Consider the following 19,066-nt stretch of genomic DNA (forward strand, 5'->3'; position numbering starts at 1 on the left):
TATTGATGGTAAAGTAGATTCCCCCTACACGTCAAGCGAGCCTAGAAATGCCTCAAAAGTGGAATCTGTTCAGGATTTAGACATTTTGCAGGGCTCCCTAATGATACGGTCTGCTGAGGCCTGCAGTTCCCCTAGTAATGTGTTCATAGTTCATTCCCCCACTCAGCAAATACCCCAGGGCCCACCTATCACATGCCAGGATGGTTTAGAACTGAGAACATAGCCTCGGCCCTGCAGGACGTGCAGCCTGACTCCAGGAAGAGTCAGCCCTGGGGCCACTCCCACTCATGGGTGCCTGGGGGAGGCGACATTTGAACAGGCCCCTTTAAGAAGATGGCACCCGGCAGAGAGGGGCAAGAAAGCGTTTCCTGCAGAGAATAGGGCCTGGCCAGAGGCTTGGAGGAGCCGGGAGCATCTGGGAGAGGAGTCCAGTGTGCAGGAGCCAGGGCAGCAGGGGAAGGAAAGGGTAGGAGCTTGGCTGGACATACAGAGGTTGTCTCCCATCCTGAGTGCACCCCTAAGCTGTTCAAGCGTATTCAGCACTGCCGCCCATGGGTTGGGGGTGGGGGCTCTGGAGGAGGAACAGGCCGAGGAGGTGAATGTCAGGAGATGAACTCATCTGTCGGGCTGGTGTTTTCCGTGTCCTCCAGAGTGGTCACCATTGTCCTCTGCCCCTGGCCAAGGAGGCAGCCACTGGATGCTGAGGCCCTGAAACTCACTCGGGGTCTACCCCTGACCCCCCCACAGGACAGCTTCATCCCCCAGCACCAGCCCCTTGCGGGGCCCCAGGAGCAGAGGGGAAGCCATGTTCAGGGACACCCTCGTGGAGCAGGGTGAGAAGCGGGCAGAGCCCGCTTGTCCTTGCACAAACGCAAGGACACGCTCCTTGGCTGCACTGTCAGCGGCCGGCCTGGAATGGGCAGCGGCCCGGCCTCTGTTAGAGCCTGGACTCCCCGCCAGATGGGCAGACCCGCCCCTGCTTAGCAGCAGGCAGAATCAGACGGGGAGCTGGGCTTGCACTTATCTCTCGGCACCTGGAGGAGGAAATGAAGGCAGCAATTAATTGTACAAGGCGGGTGGTTTGTGCAGCTTACGCTCAGATAAAAAGTTTAATTATCCCTAAGCCCTAATACAAATTAATTAGCCTTCCATGTTAGGAGGGTAAGCGTCTCTGCTCTTGCTCAGCCCAGGCATCACTGTGGATGGCCGAGCGCGCTGGGGGGCCGAGGAGTGAGACGGCCAGAGGGCAGAACCCCCGGCCCAGCTGAGGCCTGGTGCGATTGCCAAGTCTGGGTGAGCCCCGGAGGTCACCTCCCCCTGGACGTCACCTCCCTGCAGAAGGGACGCTGTGTCCCTTACTCCCCTCCAATCATAGAGCCAGGTGAGGGAGCCGGAGGGGGCAGGGGCACCCTCATTTGCCGAGAGGAGCAAGACAAAAAGGGGAAAAGGCTCTGCTGTGAATTTTTTTATTCTCGGCCACGACCTTTTCCTGGTTTTTCTCTTCTCACCCCCTCTTTCCTCAAATGCCACAAGGAAAGTGGGTCATAGATGCCATTAGGCCGCAGTGCCCCCTCCTGGGCATTCCCGCGGGGGTCCCCGCACACGCTTGGTGCTGGTGATGAGTGTTTCCTGCAAAACGGGCTGTTGTCTTTAGACGTCACTCAGGGCAGCCGCTCACTCACCCACGCACCACCCGTGTTTGTTGGGGTGCTGGGGTGCCGCAGGCGGGGTCCAGCAGGCCTGGAGTTGCATGCATCTCGGGGGGGTGCTGCTCAGGTCCACGCCGAGACCAGCTAACAGGCCCACACCCAAGTCCTGTCTGGAGCAGCGGTGGCTTGGGTGGGAGCTTTATTTTTATTTTTTTTAAAGATTTATTTATTTATTTGTGCATACAGAACTGGGGTACAGGCCAGAAGCTCAGGGGCGGCGAGAGGCTTCACCAGAGACAGAGTGGGGAACAGAACAGGCAGATCGACGAAGTACACTGCTGAGGGGAGCAGCGGGTGGGCCAGGAGAGGTCTGCCGTGCCATGTGGTCACCTCCGGGGCAGGCGGGGATCGAACTCATGTGGAAGTGGCTTTAGATTCTCAGTGCTGTGCTTTAACCCGCTGCGCCACCAGGGAGGGCCCATGGTGGGAGCTTTATTTAATGAGCATGTGTGCGATGCCCACTAGGTGCCACCGTGTGCCCTTGGGCGGAAACAACCTCATGGCACCCTGACAACAGCCGTGAAGCTGCTGCTATCTTGATACAACCGGCGGCTGAGGCATGAAGCTGAGCCCAGAGGCCAGCGGGATCGGCCGGGGCGCTCGGGTGCCGAGTCCACTCTCTCAGCTCCACTGAGGTCCCCAGCCCTGCGGAAGAGGGGGAGGGGGTGAGCCCCACCGACTGCCGGGAGCCTTCCCTGCCACATCCTCCCTGCCCACTCACCCCAAGAGGCAGGCGATGAAGATGGGGCCGGGCTATGGAGACAGACGACTGGGCTTGCACCTGGCCCACAGCTCTGCTTCTTTCTCCTTGAGCATCCTTAACGAGGGCCCTGGACTTGGGGTCCTCACCCCGAAAGGACCCTGGATTTGGGGTCCTCACCCGAAAAGACCCTGGATTTGGGGTCCTTACCCCGAAGAGGGTTAACACTCCCTGACAGGGTCCTGGGGTAAGGGTCCCCGAGGGATGTCCCTAGCACAGCTTCAGCCTAGCACAGCTTCAGGACATCATTCCCTTCCATCCTTCCTCTCCATTTCCCCTTCCCAGGCCACGCATTCCCATTCCTTTGATTGTTCGCCAGATAAGCTGCAATTCATCGCCCCAAACTCTCACCTAGGGACAGGATCCCCTTAGCCAGCCCTGTGGCCTGGAATTCTGCAGCTAGTGTGGCTGCATCCGGAGCTCAGGGGACACCCCACTCCCTTCTCCTGGGCCCCATCAATCCCGCCAGGTGGCCTTGGGCTTTTAACAGCCTCTTTCCACGGTGGCTGTGTTGAAGTTAAATACCCCAGGAATATTTCACATGGATGGCTTTTAAGCTGGACTGTCTGTTAGCTAAGTCATTGATTATTTGAATCAAAATGCTGTCATTATTTTTCTTTGTTAAAATGAAGCTGGCTGGTTTCATCCATGATTACAACCTGTTAAAATCCTTTCGACTCCTAAACACCTCAATTCACAGCCACTCTGTCATTTAGAAATGTAAAGACCTTGCTGAAAAATAATCAGCAGTAGCCTTATCATCATCATCGCCATCGAATCAAAATGGAAGAAGGTTAAACAAAAATAATCATTTGTTGGTGTGCAGTCTTAGAAGCCACTAACCACAAGAAAGGCAGAAATAAAGTCCTCGGTCAGAATTAGAACAGGAGCCCCGTCAACTTCCCTTCCCCTCTGTCATTGTCATCTCCATGTGTCAGTCTTCTTCCCCCGGAACTACCATCTGGCTCTTACCCGTGGCAGAAAGCTGGGCTGCCAGCAGCCTCAGCACTTTGCCACAGATCTTCTTTGAATGAGTTTAATCTGTTCTCAAAGGCAAAAATCGAGGAACAGGGTAAACTTGCTCCACATCCCTAGCCAACAGGGGAATCAAATCAAGACCCATGAGCTTAGCTAGCATCAAGAAGACACAGTAGTAAGAAGTAATGGCTATGATATGAAGAAATGATTACTGGGGACTATAAATGGCACCACCACTTTAGCAAACAATTTGACAGTTTCACAAACTGTTCAAATATAAAGTTAGTTACCTTATGCCTCCCAGAGAAATGAAAACCTGTCTACACAGAAACTCATACACAAGTTGTCATAGCAGAATGTAGTCAAAAAGTGGAAACAACCCAATAGGTGTCATCTGAAGAATGTATAAACAGAATATTGCATATCCACATAATGGAATATTACTCGGCCGTGAAAAAGCATGAAGTATAAAAACTGCTACTACATGGAGATCTGAGTGAATTGTGCCAAGTCAGACACAAAAGGCCACTTGTCCTATGATTCCACTTATAGGACATGTCCAAAGTTATCTGTAGGGACAGAGAGCAGTTCAGTGACGGTCCAGGGCTGAGGAGTAGGGTATGGGATGGTCACAGGCTGTTAATGGGAGCAAGGTTTATTATTGAGGTGATGAAAATGTTTTAGACTGTAGTAATGGTAACACAACTTGAGAAATACACTAAAAAACATTGAACAGTATAATTTAAGTGACAAATTTTATGTTTAATAACATCTCAGTAAAGCTGTTAAAAGATGAATCCAAGAGAGGACTGGTTGACCCCATTTGAGTCCGATGCCCTGTGCAGAACTCAGTCATTGGGACCAGTGGGAGCCAGGAAATGGGGCACATTTGCGAGACGAGGGCAGCTCCTCTGGGAGGCAGCTGCTCCGGCCAGTCCCTGTCCGGAGAGGGGAAGACGGACACACTTCCCAGATGAGGGATTATTAGCAGACAAAACAATGCCCACCATGCTGGCTATTTATAGAGTTTACATTTACCCAAGCACACCAATTATCGTTCAGTTAAGGCTAGAAACCGATTGTATGTTGATAGAGGCTCAGGTTAAATAACCTTCCCAAGGTCACTTAAGTAATTAGTAAGTAATGTAGGGCTAGGGGTCAACCCAGACGGGACTCCATTCTCTTTCAATCATTAGGCCATGCTGCCTCCCTCTGGCTTATATAAGTTGCAAAATTCTGGAACACACCACCAGAGACCTACCTTTAGATCACGTCTTTATTCCATTGACTTATTTCCTCGTTCACTCTACCCTCGGCCGGCCTAGGAGCACTGTTGGTGATCTTTGAAATGCCAGAAGGCTGCGGATGATGCTTCCACCCTAGAATGGTAGCCAGCACACCAGTGTCCACGCCGTATTCCTCCAGCTTGCCAAGGGCAGAAGGAACTGGGACAGGCACACAGCTTGCTAAGATCACCAAGCAGTGCTGCGGACCCCGCTTCTGTCCACCGGCCAGTTAACCCTCCAAAACACAAAATAAGGGCAGTCTGACAGGCTGCGAGCTTAGCGAGCCAACACAGCTTATTTTTCAAGTGTTCGCAAGCTGTCCGCTTAATAATCCCTTCTCGAATTGTGCCAGCAATTTGATGGCAGGGTCGATCGATGTTAAACCTGTTGGTCTGTGGCTTCTCGGCCCTCCTTTTTCTCCTTTGAAAATACCAGCGCAACAGCTTTCTCCCTCGGTGTCCTGGTGGTTCTCTGCTGCAGCGCAGTTCCCGGAGGCCCGGGGAGTGTTGTCCAGCCCCGTGCACATGGGGAGTGTGCGGGACGAGCGGCCTCAAGCGGCCTGCTGGGCTGGGATGCGTCGCATCACCCGTGGCGGGAGTCCACGCGCAAGAGCTGGGTGCGCGCCTGCACCTGCCTCTCCCCCCGAGGCCCTGTTTCCCTTTAACCTTCTTCCAGCCTCCCACCATGAGGCACCGTCTCAGTGGAGCAGAGAGCACCACTCTCTCCGTCACGTGTCGGCAGCAGACGGTTGCCCCACCGAGGGCACAGCTGATGGAGCACAGCTGCTCTCCTCGCTCTCTCTCCCAGTGAAGCAGCCTCTGTCATCCCTGGCGTTTCCACCAGCCTCCATCACTCTGAAAGGCCGTCTCAGACTCTGCTCTCACGCACACCTGCGTGCTTCATTCTCTCCCTGGACACATGCCTCGTGTCCACCTTTCCAACACGACATCCAGAAGTGCCAGTCTGCGTGGTTTGCCTCCGGGGGGAAAGCCCCCATTTCTTCACTGTTGGGAGTTTACACTCGGGCCAGTCAGCTGCGTTGTTAGAACTAGACCGTTGTTTCCAGAATGCCCGGACAGGGGAGAGCATGCACCCTGACGGCAAGAGCACAGAAGTTACTTTTACCCTCTCCGTGTGATAGCCGAGGAAGCCGCGGCCCAAGGCACGCGGTTACTAAGGGCGGAGCTGGGTGGGTCTGGAGCCCAGATCAGCTAACTCCAGAAGCCAGATTCTCACCGCTTCGTGGGAGGCCATGCCGAAGCACCGGGCAGGGGAGGCGAACCCAGACGTGGGTCCCCAGGGGAGCTCCCACGGGCCTCCATGCCAGGGGCACAGCTGAGCCAGCTAGAGCCGGGAAGGGGCCTGGACGCTGAAGGAGAAGGAAGCTCTCAAAACAGGAGCCTCGTCATTGAGGCTTAAAAGAAATGACTCGTGTTCTCACGGAGTCGGCCATTTCAGGCTTGTCCTCCACAAAGCCCGTGTTCCGAATGGAGGCCTGCCTTATCCAGCCCCTCCTGCATCCTCTCTGGAGCCCCAAGATACCTGGGTGCCCCAAGACGAGGGAGGGGAACCTCACTATTTCAGCAGCAACAATTCCTGGCCACACTAAGCCTCTTTGTGCTCAAACACCCAAAGGGTACAGGGGTGAGGGAGATGGGGCGTTTCTGGCTTTGGCCAAAGGAGTCATGGCGGTTGTTGCTTAATAAGGTCTTTAAATGATCTCAGTAGAGAGGAAACTAAACACTTAGTGCCATGGAGGGTGGCTTATTGATGGGAGGAGAGAGGCTCTGGCCTGCTGTCCTGGCTGGGTGGGAGCCAGGCCAAGCCCCCGGGGCGGCTGCCAGGCTGTGAAGTATTAGGAGAGGCTTCCTGAGCTGGGCGAGAACCCAGCTCGTCCCAAAGTGGCCTCCTGACTTCAGGGACTGAGTTTCAGAGTTCGTTGTCTCCCTCTGACCATGTGGTTAGTAGGAAAGGGGAAAAAGCCAGAGGAATGGGCGTTAATCCGGCTCACCCAAGCTGTGGCTGTCACCCATGGCTCTGAGGCCCTGCCTCTCTGCGCTGGGTGAGAGCACGGAGCCCACGGGCCTGGTGGAGCTCACGTGAGACAAATTTGTGAAAGTGCTTTGTAAATTGTAAATCTCCACAGGAATCGACAGTAGGTTTATTTTTGGTGTTTTTGTTATCCTAAGTAGGGTTGAGTTGCTCTTCTGCTTAAAAATCTCCGTGGCAGAAAAAGGAGCCCTCCTACCCTGCTGGTGGGAAGGCAAACTGGTCCAGCGGTTAAGGGGGAGGATGTCGTAAAGGAATTCTGCAGAGTCTTGTGGACTCCACCCCCTACTCGGGCTTTCTGAATTCCCCCACCTACGCCAGGGATTGGAAACTACAACTCCCAGCAGCACCAGGGAGAGAACTGCGAGGACCCAAGGGCGGAGCTAAGCGGCATTCTGGGACATGGGGGATAAACAGGGCGCCATTTGGTCTCTCGCAGTCTCGCCTGGAAATGGCTCTCCGGGCCCTGTGACTCGGGGCTTTCAGTTAGTTACCAGAGCGCCAAGTCAGCCCAGCTGGTAAGATATTTCAGTTGTTTCCTTTTCTTTTCCCCTTTTGTAAATAAACCCGTTACTGACCCTTCTGTGTGTATCTGCAGTACAACTGAATTCTAAGTGCTGGTGAAGCCTCACAGACAGGGGCCCAGGGCACACTGGGGTGCCTTGTAACAGTTTTTGGCACTCAGCATGGGCCTGCCTAGTTTATGCCCGTGGCCACGGTTGACCAGCCCAGGCACCTTGCGTTGGTCACTGTAAGCGCAGTAGTCTGCAGGACATGGCTTCATTGTTTCCGGTCATGAGAACTTATTTTTCTCTTTGTATTCAGCTCTTTCTCTTTGTATTCAGCGCCCGCTGATGTTTACCACAATGACTTTGACCAGTTTTTTTTCCTAGTTTAGGCTCTTTTAGTTTTATTCTGGCCTTGAGTCTCAGTACCTTTTTCCCATGGACTATCACCACCTGTTTTATAAATATCAGTAATCTGGTGAAACCTGGTTTATGGCAAATGCTGTTGCTTTTGTTCTCCTCTCTGGGTGGCTCTGGGTGTTTTGCAGTCTGTGCTTCTGGGCGTCTTCTTGATACTTTTTATCTATATTATTTTTTACATTTTCTGCTTTCTGAGAGGAAGTGGAGGGAACCCTGCTTCTTCCACGACAAATTTGCAACAAATTCAGGCTTTTACTGAAAATATGCAGCAGCAAATGCAAGCCCTTAATTCGGTTATAACCAGTATGAAAAATGAGAATCAGATTGTCATTGACTATTTATCAAGCTATGCAAGTCCAGATACAAGGTGCCTTCCATAAATTAGACATGGCCCAGGATTGTATCATGGCAGAGAACGGGTGGTAAGCCTCTCCCTGAGGACCACGGGAGGGCAGAGTCAGAAGAGAAGGATTATTACTTGCTCAACACCTTAAACCCTTCAGGAAAGAATTGTTCCCTGCATAGCAAACCCCTCCTGTAGAAACTCCTAAGGCCTCCCAGCCTGCCCTGCCCTCTGGAGAAGGAGCATGCTTTCTCCTTCCCATACTAACGGGGCACCCCTTTTGGAAGTAAGAATCGCCTTGACGCAGGGCAGTTCCCTCTTATACGTATGGCAGTGGGTGGTTTAAATGCACAAGGTCAGCCTGCTGGCTACTTTCGGTCACACCATCCTTTTCCACAGCAGACCTTCTAAACTGGAGGAGCTCTGTTCCTTCTTATAGGCAGGACCGACCCTACGAGGATGGTGAACTTGTTTGCCTCCTTCTCTCTCTCTCACTGTCCTAATTGGGCAGATATCCAGTCAATGTTGTAAACTTTATTGACCTCAGATGAGCAAAGGGTGGTTTTTAAGAAAGCCAGGGAGGAAACTGATTGCCTTCACCAACAGGATGTAGAATCCCCAGAACCAGACATGGCTATCCCGATAGTAGATTCCAACTGGGACCCCAATGAAGGTGATACGGATATGTTAGAGCTCCATAAAAAGTGTTTATTGGTAGGGCTGCAGCAGGGGATTCCCAAGCAAAAGAATTTTAATAAAATTCTGCAGCTTGAGCAGAGGGCTAATGAGGATCCATCAGAGTTCCTTGAACGAATTATCTAAATGAATGCCAGACACACAGATATAAATCCAGATGCCCCAGAAAATGCTCGTCTGATCACTATGGCATTCATTACACATAGTGCCCCAGACATCAGGAGGAAATTAGCAAAGGTGGATGGCGTTAACAAGATGAGTCCATCCCAGTTAGTAGACCTGGCATTTCGAGTGTATAATAATAGAGAGGAAAAGAGACCTAAACCTGTGACTGTTTTTGCACAAAGGCAACATAGAACAGTTTCAGAGTAACAGTAACAGAATGGCAGGTGGACCCATGAGACACTCTAGGATGGAATCAGTGTGCCTACTGCAAGGGCGAGGGACATTGGAAGTATGAATGCCCCAGATTACAGGTAAACAGGAGATGTTATAATGACAGGACCATGATTCTCGCAGAGGTTATAGGAGAGAGGACAGACAGCACACAGGATCCAGACCGAGGAAGGAGGAGATGAGACAGATGATGGCTCAGAGCAGAGACTCAGATGCAGAGAGGAAGAATGCAAATAGGGTACCAGAGATCAAGTGATGAATACTGAGGAAAGGAGACAAATGATGGTATACACTGGAGATTCAGATGAAGAATAGGGGAGCCCAGAGGATCTACTAGATCTCAAACGATCCACTAAAATACCCCTCTTGTGAACTTATTGATGTTCTGGCATATGTATTTGGGGCAAAACACAAAAATTTAACTTGTAGTAACACAGCCACTTGGAAAGCTCTGTGGGGGTTCCTCACATTACTAAAAACAATCGACCATAGGACCCACTCCTAGGAATCTACCCCAAGGTTTCCAGAAAGAAACCTGCTTTCCTGTATTTATTGCAGCCCTATTTACAGTAGCCAAGATATGGAAACAACCTAAGGGCCCAAAACCAGATGACTGGATCAAGAAGATGTGGTCTATATGCACAATGGAATATTACTCAGCCATCAAAAAGATAAACCCATGCTACTGGCAGCAACATGGATGGAGCTGGGATTATGCTCAGTGAAATAAGTCAGAAGGGAAAAGAAAAATGTCAGATGGTTTCACTTATAGGAGGAATATAAGGAAACCGAACAGAGGGTCAAAAAAAGACAAAACTTTCAGGAAAACCATAGATCTGAGACTGCGGCAGGGGAAGGGAGAGGAGAGGGTCAGTACAAGGGAGGAAAGAACACAAAGGACTAGAGATGGTTCACGGTGATATGGTGGTGAGAGATTTATGGGGTCTACACCTGTGGGGAGAAATCACGTTCGTACAAAAATGAACAACAATGTAAGAAAAAAAAATTTAAGACTCAAAAATAAATACTAAAAATATGTAAAAATAAATAAACCTCTCCATGGCTTCCCATGGTGCTTGGGGTAAAAGCTGTTCTTGCGTCCTCATGGCTCACGGGCGCTGTGTGACTGGCCTCCTGCCTGCCCCACAGCTTCCTCATGTGACGTCCCCTCCCTCACCGTGCTCCCGCTGGCCCCCCAACTGTTCTAGTACAGGCCGGGCTCCCTCCTCCCACAGGGCCCCCCGCTTTCAGCTCCCGCAGCCTGGTGCAACCCTCCCCAAGTGTTTTCCTGACTGGATTCTTTGACCTCAGATCTCAGCTCCAGTGTTACCTCCTCAGAGACCCCTTTCCTGGTCACCTTCGCCCCACCTGGCCCTGCACCTGTTCCACTCTTTTCATGGGAATAACCAAGGCACAGTGTTTCTGTCATGTTGCTCAATTTTGGTCTTGCTTTGCAGGATGTGGGCTCTGCGGCATAAGGATCTTGCCTGCTTAATTCTCTCCCTGGTGTGGCACAGCCTTGGCCAAGGAGGGGGTGACCGCACAGGCAGATGGCCGGTAGGGCAGCCTGGCACGTTTCCCTGGGGACCCCGCCCCTCACACCTGTTTCTCTCCCTCTCAGCTATGGAGACATGGTGCCCAAGACCATCGCCGGGAAGATCTTCGGCTCCATCTGCTCCCTGAGTGGCGTCCTGGTCATCGCCCTCCCGGTCCCTGTGATTGTTTCCAACTTCAGCCGGATTTACCACCAGAATCAGAGAGCTGATAAGCGGAGGGCGCAGAAGGTGAGCCTTGGGCGCGGGGGCTGCCGAGAGGGGCTTTGTGCTGGCGGTTGTGGGTCGGACAGCCAGCCGGGCTTCCTCCATGGCCCTGGCACAGACGGCCCCTGGCTCGAGAGGTCAGGCAGCTCCGGACCAACTCCCTCCAGAGTCCTCATGCCAACTCCAGACCCCCAGTGTCCACGGGCTGGGGAGCTCCCTCTGGGTTGTTCTCTGCAGCTTCCTTGGTGCAGACCCCTCCATGGCCACCGCCACCCCGCTGGGAGGTGTCCTGTACTCTTTCCTTTCCCAGCCAAGAGCTTCCTGGGGAGCACAATCTTTTTTTTTTTTAAAGATTTATTTATGCATACAGAACTGGGGTACAGGCCAGAGGGGCAGGAGGGTGAGAGGCTTCACCAGAGACAGAGTGGGGGGCAGAACAGGCAGATCAACGAAGTACACTGCTGAGGGGAGCAGCGGGCGGGTCAGGAGAGGTCTGCCGCGCCCTGTGGTCAGCTCCGGGGCAGGCGGGGATCGAACTCATGCGGAAGTGGCTTTAGCTTCTCAGTGCTGTGCTTTAACCCGCTGCGCCACCAGGGAGGGCCCCACAATCACTTTTTAATCCCCTGCAAGAGCCTGTACAAAACATCATGACAAAAATAACATTTTCTGAAAAGAAAAATGAACCATGAAAGGAGAACGTTCTGAGGCCATTAAGCCAGGGACAAACAACAGCCGAGGCATTAGACCCGTGGGGTCTTGCAGGGTCAGGGCCCCGGCCGCAGCTGGGGCAGCTGATGGTCAAGAGAAAAACTGAGTTTCCCATTTTGTCCAGCATATGCTCGTAAGAAGGCGGTGGAGGCGAGAGACCCTCACTGGCCCGCAAATGAGAAAAAGCGCCGAAGGCTTCGGGCTGGGGGAAGCCTGCTGTCCACGCGGGCACCTGGCCAGTGGGGCTCTTAGGTTCTCAGGACTTGACTTTTACCACATTCCTGTCAGGGAAGGGTGGGCTGAGGGGGGTCTGTCGTTTCTCTTCTGATCTGGCCTGAAGTAGGGCACCCTCCAGAGTCCCCAGGCTTCAGGGTCCAGGCTTTCAGGACACCGTGGAAAGGTTTGCTTATGGTGCAGTGATTCCCCTTTGTTCTTCATTCATTCATCCACACATTTACTGAGCCCCTGCCGCGAGGCCCTTGCGCTGCAGCTGGGTTGTTTGTTTCCTCCCCACTGACACCTGCTAACAAGCTTCCACTCTCAGGCATAAGCCCAGGCAGCAGAGCTTCCTGAACCCCAGGGGAATCCAGAACTTCAGAAGGGATGGGTGTGTGCTGACTGAAAGAAGTCACAGAGTCATGCAAGCTAGCACCAAAATACACACTTACAAACAATAATGCAGTCGTAAAATGTAAACTGCATGATGAAGCAGGTGCTTCCCACTTCCAGCTATCTCCCCACACCGTACCCCCAGTGCCGTGTGATTACCTCTTCCTCTTTCCTGCCCTCTGACTGTGCTGCAAAATGTTTGACTTATCCTGACCTGGGTATTGTAAGGTTGCAGCTGGTCTTACACAACTGACCCTCTGGTGGGAGCGGGGAGGGGTTTTGGGGAGGGAGGCGCCATCCTCTCCCTCCCCTCCAGCACCCACTTTCTACCTCTCACCCAAGGTCAGGGCTCCCCACCCCCAATCCCTGCAGGCCATCTCAAAATAGAAGTCTTATCTCTTTCCCTATTCAAGTCAGCTGGCAAATGTGAACAATATCTGAATTCATTATTCAACCTTGAAGAAAGGAGCAGAGAGAAGCCAGGGTCCCCTTTGCAGGTCCAGGAGCCTGGGGGCCAGTGGGGGCTCCTGGAGCAACCCACCCTCGGGGGCTCAGCTGGTTCACCTACTGGCAGGCTCTGCCGGCTGGTGTCCCTGCAAAGAACACAATGGACTTTGGGCTGCCCCCCCCCAACCCTGGACTTTGCAAAGCTCACCCCGTGTGACGAAAGCCCAGAAGGAATCAGCTTTGGCCTATTCCTTCCTAAAGATGAGACTCTGCTCCTCCTCCCCTCTCCCGCTCCACTCTCCCTTTGAAATCAGAGTAAATATTTACAGTGTTTTCACCTAGCCTGGATTCTGTCTCTCAAGGTTGCTCAGCCCTGTGTCACCTTGGGCTTCCTGTGAGGAGGGAGAGAAAATATATGTAAGAAAACGCCTTGCTGGCAGCTGGGAGTCTCTCTCCTTACGGCAAGGGAGGCAGGTGCCAGGACTCAGTGAGAGAAGAGTGGTGACATGGCGGAGGCAGAGGGCAGGGAGCCAGTGGCCACTGCTAGCCCAGCCCTGGTAGGTGAAGGTCGGCAGTGAGCGCGCTGGACATCAAGGCAAGCGGAGTTTATTTGTGCTCTCTCGAGGTTCAGGGACTCAGAAAAGGGAGTCCAAGAAGTCGCGTCCCAGAGCAGGGTAGGGGTGGTTTATGCTCAGGGGTCCGTGAGAGGGAAGAATTGCTTTTCGGAGTACAGTTCCGGAAGTTGTTTGTGCCGTTACTGCAGATGCCTGTCGAGGACCATCAGCATCGGCCGCCCCCAGCTCCGGCTGCTGCGGTACAGATCCTGGGGTCTGTTCCCACTCCGAGGCCTAGCAGTAGGCAGGACCTGTGTAGCCACAACGGGAAGCTCCAGCCCACAGGCCCTGCTGAGGGAAAGGCTCACCCAGAAGGCCTCCTCCACCGCCATCACTAGTATCCTTGGGATCATTGCCATGATCCCTCCAGGCCTCTTGTCTTTAGCAAGTGTATTCTCTGGCCCAAGTACCCTGCGGTCGGGTAAGGACTTCTAGCTGTGGACACAGAGGCGGCACTGGGGTGGGGGATTTGGTCCCCACTCCACTGTGGTGCCTGAGTTCATGAAAGCTCACGCCAGAGCCTGGGGGTGCCAGGAGTTAAGTCTTAGCACTGTGAAGCTCCCCGCAGCCACAGTGGCACTGAGTTCGATCCCCGGCCAAGGAGCTGACCCTCAGGGTGCGGCTGACCTCTGCTGCCTGGCCTGATGTCATTTTTTGGGGTTAGTGGACTGGAGTGCTGGTCCTTGGGTTCACGCAGGAAAAGCTTTCAGCAGCCCACCCTCCCCTTCCAGCGTGAGTCTCCTGGGCGAGTTTCTCCATGACGCAGAGATGTTAGTTATATTTAAAGAGCAGGTTTATTAGAAAAGGGACAGAAAAGTAAGACACCTGTACAGGTGCAAGCAGGCAGGAAGAGCTGGCCCCTGTGGGGTAGTTTAGGTTTTGGTAGGGAGGGGCTCATCTCAGTGAGCTGTCGGTGAGGTGCTGATTTTGGGCAGCCACTTAGGGTCCTTCCACAGACTCCATCGCCGATATTTCCTGTTGGGCCTGCACTCTGGACACCACCTAGAGCAGTCTGAGCCGGCCTGGGTCTTATGCTTGTAAACTAGGACCTGGGTTTCTAAGCTGGGTCAGTGGCTATGCTAGTCCCTTCTATCCCTCCTCGCTGTGTGAGTCTTCTAATGCTGCTCCCCTCAACAGGGTATTTCAGTAGATCTGCTTATTCTGCTCCCCACTCTGTCTCTGGTGAATCCTCTCGCCCCTGTACCTCTGGCCTACACCCCAGTTCTTGTATGCATAGATAAAATGAGTAATATATATATGCATAACTCTGGCCTTTGGTAGCTCAAAGTCAAACCAAAACTCCCCACCGAATTTCATCTGCCCGGTGTGGTTCCGTAAATACATTGCCAACCTCTTTATCCTGTGTAGGAAATGATTAAACGATACAGTGCATTTGATATGACAATCTGTTGCTTTAATAGAGCCCAGGGTAAGATAAGATTAAAAGAAGTGCCACAAAGGAGAGCAGGAGAATCTTTCATCTCTAGAAAGTAATGAAGACAGACCCCAGATATGAGAAAGGTCTGGCTCTAAGTGGTGCAATCAAATTATGTAAGGCCGTAATGAGTTTGACACAATTGGATTTCCATATACAGCTCAACACCCAGCTCTCACCCAAAGCAAAACAGCCAGCGTCCTCCACTGATGAGGCCCTTGCTTGGATGTAGCTAGGGAGAGGGGTTGCAGCAGGACCCCGGGAAGGAGATTCGTTGTGGACCTCCAGTGGATGCACTTTGCCCAGGAAGTAGAGAGATGGGGCGCAGAGCCCGCTGGCTCGCCCAGGTCCCCGCGGGCTCTCCACCCAGGAGGGGGTGCGCAGGCCTCTGCCCCTACTCCGGCAGTGAGCTGAATTGGCCCGGCAAGAACGGGCTGGCAGAGGACTTCCCAGGGGACAGGAGACGGTGTCCCTGCCCCGGGGATCTGAGTCCCTGGTCTCTCTTGGTCAGATTAACCTGCCCGCTGGACACCCACGGGGACCTTCCCCGCGTGAGGGACAGGAAATGGATGTTGCCAGTTTCCCACCGCTCTTCTCCCCAGAGGCCTGGCAGGGGTGACTTCCCAGCACCAGGAGGAGGGACCCTTGCACCCCGAGGATGGAGGATTGCTCAGCCAGTGTGGCCGGCGCTGTCCCCAGTAGCAGGACCTGCAGCGGGTCTAGATGCCCAGGCGCTAGCTGCAGGTCTTTAAAGGCGTGAGAGCGCCTCTGGCCGCCCCTCTGCCTCTCGGGAGACTCCTCTGCGCAGGCGGCTCTGGGTCTGTGCTGCCGTCATGGCGGCCCTGATTAGGGTTATTAGGCGGAAGGGCAGCCAGCCCTGGAGCCTCCAGCCTCTCCTCTGCCCCTGCAGCCGGAGCACTGGCGTCGGGGGCCAGCGTCCTCCTGCAGCCCCGCCGAGGGGCTCCCTTTCTCGTCGGGGCCAAGGCGGCTGTGAAGCCATGTCGTCTCCTCACACGTCGGGCTCGTCCCGCGCACGCACGACTGGCGCACGCCGCAGGATGCGCTGACATGCCTGCACGTGAATCCCACTTGCTCCTGGGAGCCATTTACTGACTCAGAACTTGCCAGGCACCCAGGGCATAGCCATGTGCAAACCACCCCTGCCCTCAAGGGGCCCAGTGGGGAGCAGGAAAATGCGATGGTTAAGGGAAGCAGGAAGGGCAGGAGCCAGGGCACTGGCCCACTCCTCGCTGTCCTCCTGGTTGACCCAGATGTAGGCCCCTGCTGTGTCCTCCTGGCTGGTGCCAGGTGCTGAGCCAAGAACTGCTCCCACCGGACACTGAGCACACAAAGGTCACAGGCCTTTGGAGAGGGCGGACTCTGGCGCGAGTTTCTCCTGTCTGGAGACAGCCTGGCTGGAGACGAGTGGAAATCCCTGGGAACTGCTGTGACCACGCTGTGCACAGGGGGTTCGCAGCCTCTCAGACCCAGCCCCGGGGCCTGGAAACAGACCCACGAGGCTGGGGGGAGCGGGTGCCGGCTCCGTCACACGAGCTCCGCAACACACCCCAGCAGGTGGGCCCAGCTGCTGTAGGCCCTGGGGTCTTTGGCCGGGTCTCCCTCACGCTTCTTACCTCTGCCAACCGCAGAAGGCCCGCCTCGCCCGGATCCGCGTGGCCAAGACCGGCAGCTCCAACGCCTACCTGCACAGCAAGCGCAACGGCCTCCTCAACGAGGCGCTGGAGCTGATGGTAGTGTCGGGGCCAGGCTGGGGCGGGAGGGGAAGGGCGGGGACTGGCCCGGGGCAGGAGGGGGCACCAGAGTTCCCACCCTGAGCCCCAGTTTGCACCATGAGGATGTATTTCAAATGTTCCCCAGGTGAAGGCCCCCACCCACATCTCTCATAGGATTAGCAACACCAGGGCTCCCAGCCTGACGGCTAATATGGGGTAAAGTGCCCTGCAATTTGGCCCATTCAGATTTTCGGGTATCTCCCTACCTTTTGTGGAGCAATGAAGAGCTGGAGAGGACCACCCAGGCCCTGTCTCAGTCTGGCCTTTGCTTACCAGGGTACTCCGGAAGAGGAGCAGATGGGCAAGACCACCTCACTCATCGAGAGCCAGCATCATCACCTGCTGCACTGTCTGGAAAAAACCACTGTGAGTCCCAGCCATGACCACCTCCTTCCTCGCCCCTGACCCGACCCGGCCTCAGGGTCAGCACCCCGGGACTCACCCCCTCACCTGGGTCCCAGCTTCAGAAATGTCCCCCTTGCATGGAGAAGTGGTGGCGAGGGGTCTAGCAGCTCTCAGGAAGAAGATGCCAGCAGTGGGAGACCACCAGGCTGGGGGCGAGCTGCAGGGCCGGCACCCCGAGTTCTTCCTGCACACCCTGTAGTCTCCAGGCCCCGTTTCCCAGGGGCCGAGGGCTGGGGCGCTGCCTGTCAGTCTGGGGCCTGTGGGACCAAGCCTGGGCAGTCTGCTCTGGGTGCAGAGAGTAGCCAGAGCTTCCACCTGCGTCCTGTTCCGGGGCTCGGGTGGCGCACCTGTGGGTCCCGCTGCTCTCTGCTCCCCTCTCGGGCTGCAGCGAGTGAGTGAAGGAGGCGGTGCACCTGTCCCTCCAGCCAGGAGTTTTACCAGTCGCCCTGCAGCCCACAGGGAGGCCACTCTGAAAGGCAGATTGTGAAGACAGCCTTGGTGCAGGGCGCCGCGGCTGGCTGTGGAATGATGCTTGTGCACCTCCAGCAGGCCAGAAGGGAGGGCAGTGGGCACCCTGGACCCTTTGGCAAAAAGTGTGAGGAGCAGAAAGGAGGGAGGAGAAACAAAGTGAAAGCGCCTCCTGGTGCTTCTAGAACCTCCCTCCCCAGGGAGCCTAGTCAGGCTTAGCACACTCGAGGAGGAACATTCTACATGTTCCGCACCGCCCTCCCGGCCGCAGAGTAGACACTACACGACTCGGCCTGAGCCCCGTGTGGCCACGTGGGCGGGTGAAGCTAACGGGAATTTCCAAAACGGAAGCACTCGTTGCCAGGCCTTCTCGGCTGTGTGTGCTTGTCTAGCATCTCCCTCAAAGGCTCAGCGCTTGCCAAAGGGGCAGACCCAGGCCCGACTGCCCCTCCCAGGTTGCACGTGCTACATGAATGCGTCTGTGGAAAGGACACGGACACGTGTCCGTGGAAACACCCGGGTTTGAAGGGCTGGAATGCTGGCATTGGAGAAATGAGATTTTGGAATGGAGGGCTGGAATGCTGGCACCAGGGGGGTGGAATGCTGAACTTAAGGGCGGCAATGCCAGTCGGGGGTGCTGGGGTCTCCTGGAATGCTGGGATTCGGGGGAGGAATGTCGGGATGGAGACTGAACGTTGGGCTGGATGGAGTTGAGCGGGTTGCGTTGGAGCCGAGGGCAGGGTGTCTGAGGGTGTCTGTCGGGCGGAAGGAGAATGCTGGGGGGAGGGGATGGAATGCCGGGGTGGAGGAACTGACTGTCACCCCGAGCTCGGGAATGCCGGAATGTACAATCAATGGTGTTTTTATCTTCTGTTGGCATGTTGTCCGCAGGGGTTGTCCTATCTTGTGGATGATCCCCTGTTATCTGTACGAACCTCCACCATCAAGGTATAACTTTTTAAAAATTCACTTACTGTTTTCTCTCTGGTTCTTCTGAGTCTGTGGATTCTTCTCTTCTTAGTCCAGTCTGAGTCTCTGCATGTGCTGTTGGTTTCTCCTGGGCTTACCTACCTCTGCGTCACGCCTCCACCAGCTCAGGCTTCCAGTTTTTTTGTGCTGAACTACGCAACTGCCTTTCTGATTCCTTCTTAGACCTGCCTGGGGGCTCGGAGGGGGTGGTGGAACATGGCACCGGCGCTAGTATCCTGAGTGCCCACGTGCCACACCTGCCTGCCCCACCCAGCTCCCCAGGCCTCCAGGGGTTGGCTGCCGGGGTGGTCTGTCTCCGGCTGTTTCCCCGCGCCTCTCTACAGACTTCCTCTCACAGCCTTGCCAGACCACTAAAGCCCAGATCCTAAGTCACCTTGCCCAAGTGACCCTTCTTTTACTGTCCTGGATTCGGTTCCAGCCCACCCTGGCGGCATCCAGTCCGAAAGCGGTTAGCACTCTCACCCAGGTGTACACCTGACAGGGAATTGTGTCTCCTGGAGTATTAAGGATCCGCGTCCCACAGTCACAGTGGGGGGAAAACAAAACAATAAATCTCATCCCCGACCATCTGACCTCAGCAGAGCTCTCCCAGTTCAATGAACAACCCAGCACTTTTGAAAGTCTACACCTCGCCCTGACCCAAGATGCTAAGGGCCTCACCCATGGAATGCAGGGAAATCCTAAGGGCCTCACC

General features: G+C 54.6%; 1 protein-coding gene across 3 annotated transcripts in view; it reads left to right on the plus strand.

Moving 5' to 3' along the window:
• The window catches only part of KCND3 (potassium channel, voltage gated Shal related subfamily D, member 3), a 201,720-nt gene that overhangs the window by 180,962 nt on the left and 1,692 nt on the right, over positions 1 to 19,066 (plus strand). For 2 of the 3 annotated variants that reach the window (XM_004689649.2, XM_012730119.1), the window contains exons 3-6: positions 10,765 to 10,927; positions 16,366 to 16,467; positions 16,786 to 16,875; positions 18,274 to 18,330. In XM_004689649.2, coding sequence (XP_004689706.1) covers positions 10,765 to 10,927; positions 16,366 to 16,467; positions 16,786 to 16,875; positions 18,274 to 18,330 — 412 coding nt within the window. The remainder of the gene's footprint in view (positions 1 to 10,764; positions 10,928 to 16,365; positions 16,468 to 16,785; positions 16,876 to 18,273; positions 18,331 to 19,066) is intronic. The other variant, XM_004689650.2, reaches the window with a different exon arrangement.

Source organism: Condylura cristata, unplaced genomic scaffold (genome assembly GCF_000260355.1).
Source record: "Condylura cristata isolate star-nosed mole 26May11 unplaced genomic scaffold, ConCri1.0 scaffold00026, whole genome shotgun sequence".
Classification (NCBI taxonomy): Eukaryota; Metazoa; Chordata; class Mammalia; order Eulipotyphla; family Talpidae; genus Condylura; species Condylura cristata.